At 38.8% G+C, this 12,447-nt stretch overlaps 1 protein-coding gene across 6 annotated transcripts in view; it reads right to left on the bottom strand.

The window, feature by feature from the left end:
* Window positions 1–12,447, bottom strand: part of LOC6034358 (cell wall protein DAN4) — a 77,503-nt gene that overhangs the window by 41,277 nt on the left and 23,779 nt on the right. For 5 of the 6 annotated variants that reach the window (XM_038253953.1, XM_038253951.1, XM_038253955.1 and 2 more), the window contains exon 2: window positions 3,684–4,044. In XM_038253953.1, the coding sequence (XP_038109881.1) occupies window positions 3,684–3,778 (95 nt within the window). In that variant the 5' untranslated portion in view covers window positions 3,779–4,044. Of the gene's footprint in view, window positions 1–3,683; window positions 4,104–12,447 lie in introns of all 6 variants that reach the window. The other variant, XM_038253952.1, reaches the window with a different exon arrangement.

The following is a 12,447-nucleotide window of genomic DNA, read 5'->3' as shown; positions in this document are numbered from 1 at the left end:
GTCACTTAAGTGATATTTATGTACTTTTTGGATGCCGCATCTCACTTAAATGTATATAAACTTTGTCCAGATCCATCATCCGACCCATCGTTGGATAGGTTATGAAAAGACCTTTCCAATGAGCCTAAAACATTGGAGATCTGGCAACCCTGTCTCCAGATAGGGTCACTTAAGTGATATTTATGTATTTTTTTGCAGCCGGATCTCACTTAAATGTATGTAAACTATGTCCGGCTCCACCATCCGACCCATCGTTGGTTAGGTTATCAAAAGACCTTTCCAACGAGTCCAAAACATTGAAGATCTGGCAACCCTGTCTCGAGATATGGTCACTTAAGTGATATTTATGTACTTTTTTATTCCGGATCTAAAAAATAAATGAAATTTGTGTACAACCCCATCAAATCAGCCATTGTTGGTAATGAGTGAGGAAGGCTCCAACCACATAGGTGGATTAAGTTAGTTTTTCCACTTCCTGCCACATAATCAAAACCATTACAAAAAATCATTTAAAAATATTAAATTAGAGTCAAAGTTTGTGAGTACTTGTAAGTCACTCTAAAATCAGATTTAACTTAAATATTTCTATAGCTATACAATTCTGAAAGTATCGCTTAAAATTTAGGATTTGATTATTACTATACCTTTCTGATCCAACTCCAAACCAACCCCATAACAGTGAAACATAAAAATCATGAATGGCCACTAATCAATATACAGTTAAACCTCGCATATGCACCTTATATGGGGGTTTCTTATGCGAAGCACGCATATGCGAGGTACAGAGCTTATGGGATTTTGGCTATATGGGAGACATGGCCTATATTTTTGTAAAAAATCATCTTAACTATACAAATTTATAGTGTTTTGGAATCGTTATGAAGTCAGCTATACAGCTACACCAAATTTACAAGGTTTACGATGTTCTAGGTCATCCGAAACTTCCTCAAGTTAAGGCCTATGTGTTCACCGCCGTACAAGTATGAGGTAGGCTATTGTGACTTTGGTTTTTGACCTCAGATCATATCCGGATAGCCTCAGGGAGGTTCAAGGACTAGTCTACCGATATGTGGTGATGTTCAGGGTCTTCTGAAGAGTCCCGGGAGTTACAACCGATGGGTCTACCGCCGTAACAAAATAGAGGTCAGTGATTTTGACCTCAGATCATATCCAGATAGCCTCAGGGAGGTCCGGGGACTAGTCTACCGGTATGTGGTGAAGTTCTAGGTCTTCTGTAGAGTCCCGGTAGTTAAGGCCGGTGGGTCTACCGCCGTAACAAGATAGAGGTCAGTGGTTTTTGACCTCAGATCATATCCGGATAGCCTCAGGGAGGTCCGGGGACTAGTCTACCGATATGTGGTGATGTTCTAGGTCTTCTGTAGAGTCCCGGGAGTTAAGGCCGATGGGTCTACCGCCGTAACAAGATAGAGGTCAGTGATTTTTGACCTCAGATCATATCCAGATAGCCTCAAGGAGGTTCAGAGACTAGTGACCTAACTTTGTCAATGTCAACAAGGTTTCAATACATATTGTTTACTTTACATAACCGAACTACACAGTTCCTTCAATTTCAACTCAACTTTGTGACATCCCATGTGGCGTGTTTCGGGCCGGTGATTCCAGACAAGATGCGCTTTTGAGATGCACGCAACTTATTGAATTAAATAAGTTATTAACCCACCTGTTGTCTGGAATCTCCGGAAAGTCCCAGCCGGCTGATGATTGTTCTACAAATAAACCGCCGTAACAAGATAGAGGTCAGTGGTTTTTGACCTCAGATCATATCCGGATAGCCTCAGGGAGGTCCGGGGACTAGTCTACCGATATGTGGTGATGTTCTAGGTCTTCTGTAGAGTCCCGGGAGTTAAGGCCGATGGGTCTACCGCCGTAACAAGATAGAGGTCAGTGATTTTTGACCTCAGATCATATCCAGATAGCCTCAAGGAGGTTCAGAGACTAGTCTACCGATATGTGGTGATGTTCTAGGTCTTCTGAAGAGTCCCGGGAGTTACGTCCGATGGGTCTACCACCGTAACAAGATAGAGGCCGATGATTTTGACCTCGGTTCATATCCGGATAGCCTCAGGGAGATCCGGGGACCCTACTCCCGAGACTTTACAGGTAGACTAGTCCCCGAACCTCCCTGAGGCTATCTGGATATGATGTGAGGTCAAAATCACTGACCTCTATCTTGTTACGGCGGTAGATCCATCGGCCGTTAATTCCGGGACTCTACAGAAGACCTAGAACATCACCACATACCGGTAGACTAGTCCCCGGACCTCCTGAGGCTATCTGGATATGATGTGAGGTCAAAAATCACTGACCTCTATCTTGTTACGGCGGTAGATCCATCGGCCTTAACTCCCGGGACTCTACAGAACACCCAGAATATCACCACACATCGGTAGACTAGTTCCCGGACCTCCCTGAGGCTATCTGGATATGATCTGAGGTCAAAAATCACTGACCTCTATTTTGTTACGGCGGTAGACCCATCGGTCGTAACTCCCGGGACTCTTCAGAAGACCCAGAACATTACCACATATCGGTAGACTAGTCCTTGAACCTCCCTGAGGCTATCCGGATATGATCTGAGGTCAAAACCAAAGTCACAATCGCCTACCTCATACTTGTACGGCGGTGAACACATAGGCCTTAACTTGAGGAAGTTTCGGATGACCTAGAACATCGTAAACCTTGTAAATTTGGTGTAGCTGTATAGCTGACTTCATAACGATTCCAAAACACTATAAATTTGTATAGTTAAGATGATTTTTTACAAAAATATAGGCCATGTCTCCCATATAGCCAAAATCCCATAAGCTCTGTACCTCGCATATGCAACTCTTGCGACAAAACCGAATCAGGTGGAATGACTCGTATATGCAAAGTTGCATATGCGAGGCGCTCTTATGCGAGGTTTGACTGTATTGACAAAAAATCGTGGCTAGCATTGATTTAAAAACAACTATGCAATTTCAAGAAAATCAATCAATTTTTCAAATTTATTAAAATGGATAAACATGCTCTCAAGGAATATTTTTCAAATTATTAAAAATGTTGCCACACCAGAAAAAAAAAAACATTTCAAATGCAAGTATGATATGAAATTTCTATTAGGAAGGGGTTTTGACATTTAAAAAAAATGATGCATTTTGGACCAGTACAATTGTTTTACTAATCTTTGCGAAAAAAAACTATTTGCGGTACATAACAATGACATTTCACACAAGAACAACAATATTTTGTAACTGGTTCAATCAAAATTCATTTTATGTTGATTTGATATGCTTGCACGTCTATTTTCATTGAGACATTGAAGTTATTAGATAAAAAAAATTTCGGTCCGTTTGATAATGAGGGTGAGGGTGTTGAAAATATTTATTGCCAACAGTTCTGTATTATTTATATTCAAAGAAGATCAAAAATTATTGATAATCTCTTGATGTTTCATAAATCCTAAAACAAACATACAGAAACATTTGTAGTCACACATTTCTTCTGAAAATTTACCAAAAATAAGATTTCCAGAAATTTTGTGAGACCATACTCTGATTTTGACACTGATCTCTTCAAAAAACTTATATTGAAATATGTTCATTTTAATTTCCAATAAAATCAGTATTAATGAACACATTTACAAAACATTTTCCCCCATCACAAAACTCCTTCTCACTCACCTGGAGCTGTACAGCGTCCGGCCCGTTTCCTGCGACTTGACAAAGTTGGCGAACGCTAGCAGGCCGCTCGCCACCACAATCCAGACGTTCCGCATCTCTCCGGTTCGGTGGCCACCGCTGGACTGTCGTTTTCCTCCGTAGGACACTACACTCAATATGCACGCTCGGACTCGGATCGAGACTTCAGCACACTTTTCACATCAAACACGCACTTTATTTTCGCTTCTTCTTTTTTTTTCTTGCTGTTGTTGTTGCAACTATTTTTAATTTATCACACGAGCGCTGAGGTGTGAATTCCTGCAGCAACTTTACAGGCTCGACGACGACGACTTCGTGATCTCCAGATGCTGGGAACAAAGATCTAGATCGGAAGGGATTTCCCAATTCAGAACAACAGAACATACACTCGCGGAGCAATCCCTACAAAAATAGGGGGCGCACACTCAATTATGGAATCACTTTCAGTTGATGTGCTGATTCCCCCCTCCTTAATCGGTGCGTAGATTGTGTTATGAACTAATCACAGCAATTGCTACTATTGATCTGATAAGGCGGAGCTCAGTCCAGCGGTTAGTAGTTTGTTTTGACCAGATTGAATCTACGTTGTAGGCCGGCCGGCTGGCCAGGCATCAGGTCTCTTCCATGTGCGTTTCGGTAATTTTGGGGTTCTGGAATCGGTCTAATAAGGGCGGAGGGTGTCGTAATATGTGCTTGGCTAATTGTTATAGCTTGCGAGAAAGTTTCCACTCAATTTTGAACTCATATCATCACGCTAGAGTAGGAATTGCTCGGGAGACTTGGTTACACCAAGCGACGAACCTCACTATTTCACAGCAAACAATTTTAATATTATACTCTGTATCTAACAATCCACCAATTACCCTAAACAAACATATCAATTTCTTCAACCACACATGGTCCGGCCTTATAATTTGGATGTTACCCACTTTTAGTGCTCGCACAGCTCTAAAACTACACGCCATAGTTATACTACCGCAGAGTTAGGTGATAATTATACTTTGTTGAGGTCAGCCAGATTCCGCCGCACCCCATCCAACCATCGGAGATTTATAAATTTTGTTAGGGGTATCAACAAAAAACGAGGTGCGCCATAAACATGCACAGAAGCTAAAACATGATCATCATAATGGGGGATAATACCCCGCCGGTCGTGATGAGGGGACACATAAGCAGCAACACAAAAAAAAGTCTCAATTTATAAATGTGGGAATTTATTCGGACAAACCCGTGAGTGTGTATGTGTGCCGGTGATTATGAAAGGTCAGCCACGTGGGCGGCGCGATGCGCACTTGCTGATTTATGCGGGGTGATTAAATATGGTGATGTTGGGAGAGGTTATCTAAACTTTTGATGAGTAAATGTCATAAATTGAAAATTATTTTGACTTTGATTCTAGAACTGAGCATTGTTATCACACCAACAAAGGTGATAGATTTAAATAAAGTTATTTGATTTGCATTAATGACTCAAATGATGATTGATTGCAAAACAAATGATTTTTTTCTCAAGTTAACAAATACTTTTTTTTTTTCAATGTTAAGTTGGCGTCAGCTTGGATTTTAATAAATATTATTTGGGGAAAATATGTCTTTTAATTAATTAATTGATGATAATTAATGATTTTGATATTTTTTCCAGTTTCACTTCAATCGTCTGATTACAACAATATTTTTTCGGTAAGTTCGTCAAATTTTGCGTAAGATTCACTTTAAGAACTAATTTTGGATTGCGTTTGGCTTGAATTTGAAACCTTTGAAAAGTGAAACTTTTTTGTTATGAGCACACAATTATGAGCGCAAAATTAGGTTCAATCTTGGACTCCTGGAATCGCAGAAATTATTCAATACTTTAAGTAAGATGAATGGTCATAAAGACATTATTTTGCATTTTTTTTAAATATATAATACTTTTGAAAGCACACGTTTAAGTTAAAGAGATGAAAAACTTGAAAGACTGGGCAAAAATAGCCAACATCTAGCAGCCAAAATTATACCACATAAAAATACATTTTCAAAATAAAACCTGCAAAATTACTAAACCACGTTATCTTACAATGAAGACCATTGTTCTTAATAAAAAATAGTACAGTCCAGACTCGATAATTCAAAGGCCTTGGCAAAATTTCACTTCAGATAATGGAATCAAGAAAACAAAAATTTCTTTGTCTTATTTTTGATTGTTAAAATCCAAGATGGCCAAAAGGTCGCAGAACTCGAATTTGATGTTAAAAGTAAGAAAATATAAAAAGGAACGTTCGTGATTTGATTATCCAAAGTCCCACAACGTCATGATTCGAAATCCGGACACTTAGTAGCATATCATTTTCGTTATAGCTGACAAAAAATCATGTAATAAGTTGGAAATGAAGAAATATCATCAGGATGATCAGGATCATCATGCAAAATAAGTCTTTTTTAACAATTTTTCATTAGAATTTGAAAATTAAAATGACTTGTTGTGCTTCGAATCCCGGACACTGATAAAAGCTGATTCGAAATCCGGACACTTTTGCTTCGAATTCCGGACACTCGATTTTGCTAATGAATCGCACAAATTTGGACTGAAATGTTAGTGAATGGCATTCTTTTAGTCTCAAATAAGCTGTTAACATCAAAACAATCGATATTTTATATTAAAATTTGCTAGAATATAATAAAATCAAAACCATAAATTTCTGCTTTGCCTTCCCGGTGCTTCGGACGCCTTTGAAATATTTCACGTGAAATGTTTCGCATTTTTGGTAATCTTATAATTTTATTTTATTTATTTGTGTTGACATTAACTACAGCGTTCAAACAAACTTTAAATGAAAGTTGATGTTAGAATTCATCAAATAACACAGTTTTGACATTCATAATGCGAAGATATATCCAAATAATTGATAAAACAAGATAAGGTGTCCGGGTTTCGAAGCGTCCGGGAATTCGAATCATGACGAACTTCGGATAATCGAGTCTGGACTGTATATTAAATTTCCAATAAAAAGACATGTCCTTAAATTTTTACAGTTGAGCAACGGATAATAAACGCGGTAATTAAACAATTAAAAACAAAATAATGATAAGGCCGATGCAAATATTTTTCAAAGTTTTTGTCCCTCAGCTCTGGGCAGGGTCCTGGGGAGAGGTGAAGGCGGCAAAAAATAACAAGCTAAGCTGTTTAAGCTGATTGCTCTTTAATTTCCATTGACATTTTGATGTTTTTTGATATTTTATTTGCCTCCTGATTTTTCGAGCCGATTATGAAGATAGGGGGGAGGTGGCAAAACTATTTCAAATATATTGACCAGCCTAAATAGTTCTTTTGCCTTCCTCACTGAGGTAAGGCTATAATCCTGCTCTAAAAATGAACTTCGTATAAAAACGTCGTAGACCCACCTTCATGTATACATATCGACTCAGAATCGAAAACTGAACAAATGTCTGTGTGTATGTGTGTGTGTATGTGTGTGTGTATGTGTGTGTGTATGTGTGTGTGTATGTATGTATGTGACCAACAAACTAGCTCATGTTTCTCGGCACTGGCTGAACCGATTTGACCCGAACTTGTTGCATTCGACTTGGTTTAGGGTCCCATAGATCGAGTTTTATACAGATTGAAGTTTCGATAAGTAGTTCAAAAGTTATGTATAAAAATGTGTTTTCACATATATTTGGATCTCACTTAAATGTATGTAAACTATGTCCGGGTCCACTATCCGACCCGACGTTGGTTAGGTTATCAAAAAACCTACCCAACGAGTGTAAAACATTGAAGATCTGGCAACCCTGTCTCGAGATATGGCCACTTAAGTGATATTTATGGACTTTTTTGAAGCCGGATCTCACTTAAATGTATGTAAACTATGTCCGGGTCCATCATCCGACCCATCGTTGGTTAGGTTATCAAAAGACCTTTCCAACGAGTCCAAAACATTGAAGATCTGGCAACCCTGTCTCGAGATATGGCCCCTTAAGTGATATTGATGTACTTTTTTGAAGCCGGATCTCACTTAAATGTATGTAAACTATGTCCGGGTCCACTATCCGACCCGACGTTGGTTAGGTTATCAAAAAACCTACCCAACGAGTGTAAAACATTGAAGATCTGGCAACCCTGTCTCGAGATATGGTCACTTAAGTGATATTTATGTACTTTTTTGAAGCCGGATCTCACTTAAATGTATGTAAACTATGTCCGGCTCCACTATCCGACCCATCGTTGGTTAGGTAATTGAAAGGCCTTTCCAATGAGTACAAAACATTGAAGATCTGGCAACCCTGTCTCGAGATATGGCCACTTAAGTGATATTTATGTACTTTTTTGAAGCCGGATCTCACTTAAATGTATGTAAACTATGTCCGGGTCCACTATCCGACCCGACGTTGGTTAGGTTATCAAAAAACCTACCCAACGAGTGTAAAACATTGAAGATCTGGCAACCCTGTCTCGAGATATGGCCACTTAAGTGATATTTATGTACTTTTTTGAAGCCGGATCTCACTTAAATGTATGTAAACTATGTCCGGCTCCACTATCTGACCCATCGTTGGTTAGGTAATTGAAAGGCCTTTCCAATGAGTACAAAACATTGAAGATCTGGCAACCCTGTCTCGAGTTATGACCACTTAAGTGATATTTATGTACTTTTTTGAAGCCGGATCTCACTTAAATGTATGTAAACTATGTCCGGGTCCACTATCCAACCCGACGTTGGTTAGGTTATCAAAAGACCTTTCCAACGAGTCCAAAACATTGAAGATCTGGCAACCCTATCTCGAGTTATGACCACTTAAGTGATATTTATGGACTTTTTTGAAGCCGGATCTCACTTAAATGTATGTAAACTATGTCCGGGTCCATCATCCGACCCATCGTTGGTTAGATTATCAAAAGACCTTTCCAACGAGTCTAAAACATTGAAGATCTGGCAACCCAGTCTCGAGATATGGCCCCTTAAGTGATATTGATGTACTTTTTTGAAGCCGGATCTAAAAAATAGATGACACTTGTGTACAGCCATTGTTGTGAGGAAGGCTCCAACCACATAGGTGGATTAAGTTAGTTTTTTTATTTCAAGTAAGTCTTCAAATAGAGCTTCTAATTTTACATAAAAGTTCCTTTGACACTAAATCACCACTTCCGGGAGCAATTTTTAAAAAACTCATCTTTTCCGAATGTTACAAAATAAAATAACAAGTCCATTTCAAATGATAGAAAGAAAGAGATCTATCTCCAAAACGTCACTAGAACCAAAAGTAATCTCGGAAGTTAACCAGAAGTTTCCTTTTGCAAAAAAAGACCTCCCAAGGTGTCTTGAAAATTTATCAACACTTAGTCATCAGCTCATCAAATGAAACGGTTTCGTGATAAATGTTTCAAACCACTGGTCTAGCACGCATTTTTCAGGAAGTAAAAACCTCCCCTTGCCTCAATTAGAGCTGTCTGTCACGCTCCTTGAATCACCGAATAATAACGCTCAATAACCTATCCAAAACAAATAAATACACACTCGACGCAGAACGGACCTAAACATTGTTGTTCCTGACTGACGTTAGCCACGCCAAATTGCTCAAGAGTCTCAATGAGTGTTTCCGATTTGACACACACACACACCGATCCACTTGACGGCCATCAATTGCGCCAGTCAAGTGCGTTATCATTTTTTGTTATTAGGGTAATTCTCCGCCAACTCACACAGCAGTTGCCCCGACCCCTCTTCAATTTGCATGAAACTTTGTCCTAAGGGGTAACTTTTGTCCCTGATCACGAATCCGAGGTCCGTTTTTTGATATCTCGTGACGGAGGGGCGGTACGACCCCTTCCATTTTTGAACATGCGAAAAAAGAGGTGTTTTTCAATAATTTGCAGCCTGAAACGGTGATGAGATAGACATTTGGTGTCAAAGGGACTTTTATGTAAAATTAGACGCCCGATTTGATGGCGTACTCAGAATTCCGAAAAAACGTATTTTTCATCGAAAAAAACACTAAAAAAGTTTTAAAAATTCTCCCATTTTCCGTTACTCGACTGTAAAAAATTTTGGAACATGTCATTTTATGGGAAATTTAATGTACTTTTCGAATCTACATTGACCCAGAAGGGTCATTTTTTCATTTAGAACAACATTTTTCATTTTAATATTTCGTGTTTTTTCTAACTTTGCAGGATTATTTTTTAGAGTGTAACAATGTTCTACAAAGTTGTAGAGCAGACAATTACAAAAATTTTGATATATAGACATAAGGGGTTTGCTTATAAATATCACGAGTTATCGCGATTTCACGAAAAAAAGTTTTGAAAAAGTTGGTCGTCATCGATCATGGCCGTTCATGGTCACTCGCGACAGACACGGACGACGAAACAAAGAGAAATGCAAAAAGTTACTTTTTCAAAACTTTTTTTCGTAAAATCGCGATAACTCGTGATGTTTATAAGCAAACCCCTTATGTCTATATATCAAAATTTTTGTAATTGTCTGCTCTACAACTTTGTAGAACATTGTTACACTCTAAAAAATAACCCTGCAAAGTTAGAAAAAACACGAAATTTTAAAATGAAAAATTTAGTTCTAAATGAAAAAATGACCCTTCTGGGTCAATGTAGATTCAAAAGTACATTAAATTTCCCATAAAATGACATGTTCCAAAATTTTTACAGTCGAGTAACGGAAAATGGGAGAATTTTAAAACTTTTTAGTGTTTTTTCGATGAAAAATACGTTTTTTCGGAATTCTGAGTACGACATCAAATCGGGCGTCTAATTTTACATAAAAGTCCCTTTGACACCAAATTTCTATCTCATCACCGTTTCAGGCTGCAAATTATTGAAAAACACCTCTTTTTTCGCATGTTCATAAATGGAAGGGGTCGTACCGCCCCTCCGTCACGAGATATCAAAAAACGGACCTCGGATTCGTGATCAGGGACAAAAGTTACCCCTTAGGACAAAGTTTCACGCAAAACGAAGAGGGGTCGGGGCAACTTTTCCCGATTTCGTGTGAGTTGGTAGAGAATTACCCATTACTTTTGGGGTACCTTTTAGCGGACAACCTTCCACTCGTAGGCCCGGCCAATTGTAGGCAATCAATTGGTGTGCGGTGATCTTCGACTGTAACTTTTTTTGTTTGTTTTTCGGCCAGTGAGCCACGTGTGACGTCTAATGTACCACCTCTTCAACCGGCTCATTGCCGTTGTGACATCTTGCCACATTGAGGCATGTCAATTTGCACTGGTGCTTGTGGCAAGTTGAATCAGAAAAATGCAATATGACAATAAATCTACATGCGTCAAGGTATCACAACAACAACAACAACAAGAGATATGTTCGTCTTAATCGTTCGCGCCGTAGGTTTCAAGTGGCGAAATTATAAGGCAACCCCATACTCGATTGCTCACGCGGCACGCGAATCTTTTGGAAGCCACAAAAAAGTCTGGTGTCTTCAATTCCGCCAATTCATTTCGGTACCACTTCTTCAGAGCAAAAACAGCGGCGCCACCACAGGGGGTGAATTTTTCGGCGATGGCTAAGGCCATGGTCACGGTGAACAACACAGCACAATTCCGCACTTCTCACTGATCTTCAGAGATCCCCGAGAGGGTCTCCTCTGAACGGTTGTCACATCCGAAACGGAAGCACTCTGCAAAAAAAAATGTCTCGAAGGAGTCGCGAGCTGCCGACATTTTTGCACAACCGATTTGCATACTGAATTTGTTAACGACCCACAACTAGTCAAAGTTTGAATTCTATTTAGTCATCTTAAGAGTAGGGCATTGTCATTAAGACTGGTTCAAAGTTGACTGTTTAAAATCTATAGTTTCTGGTTGAAAATACTTCAATAGTAAACAGTAAAGATAATTCCAATTTGATTTTTGCTGGTGCTAAATTCCAAATAACATAACAACAAACAAACATACACAGCAAAAAAATCATGGTAATATTACATCTGGGAAGGGGTACATCTTTTATGTCAAAAAAAAAGTGTAATTTTACCTCTGTAAATGTGTAATTTTACCACTTTTCTGGTGTAATGTCACTTTTTCAGTCTAAATTGAGGTAAAATTACATCATAAAAGAGGTAATATTCAACCTTCCAAAATTAAAGCTTCCAAATTTACATTATTTTTTTCTGTGTACTTTGGCAGTACTACAATTTTCATAGGACAGCGAATGACCAAGAAGGTTAAATCTGTCAGAAATAAATGAATTAACAATAACAAAAACAATGTTCATATTGAAATCTAAAAAATGATGAGTGGTGTTAATCTTATCCAGAGACTTGAGCATATCAACTAAGCACAGAGAGTGAAGCATGACGATAATCCGATCACTGTTGACCAGCCCGGGAGCATGTTGACAGCTCCCATACAAACTGAGCGTACCCCGTTTTGTGGGCCCAGTGGGCCTAAGATGGCGGCCTTCGATATTATCTAGCCAAATTTTTGAAAATGGCGAATAGTTTAATTAAATATAGTTTTTGCCTTGTTTTGGTTTAAAACGACAAAATAAGCATTATGGAATCATTTTCTTTAAAAACTAGTTTAGAAATACGCCACGTTCAAAGATTAGTCTAGAACTGTTGAAGTGAGCGTGCCACAAAAGCCGTCACGAAAAAAAAGTTTCCAATGCAAATTTTGAGTTGCGTATTTGATGGGCGTACTCCGACGAGGCCCACTTGCCATCTGTCGGTGGATACGCGCAACTCACGAAAACTGTCATGTTAGGGGACGGTTGCTGTTGACGTCAAAACTTTTCACTGCGTCAT

Source organism: Culex quinquefasciatus, chromosome 2 (assembly GCF_015732765.1).
Source record: "Culex quinquefasciatus strain JHB chromosome 2, VPISU_Cqui_1.0_pri_paternal, whole genome shotgun sequence".
Lineage (NCBI taxonomy): Eukaryota > Metazoa > Arthropoda > Insecta > Diptera > Culicidae > Culex > Culex quinquefasciatus.
Note: the sequence above shows the minus strand (reverse complement) of the source record. Positions and strands in the feature narration are given on the sequence as shown.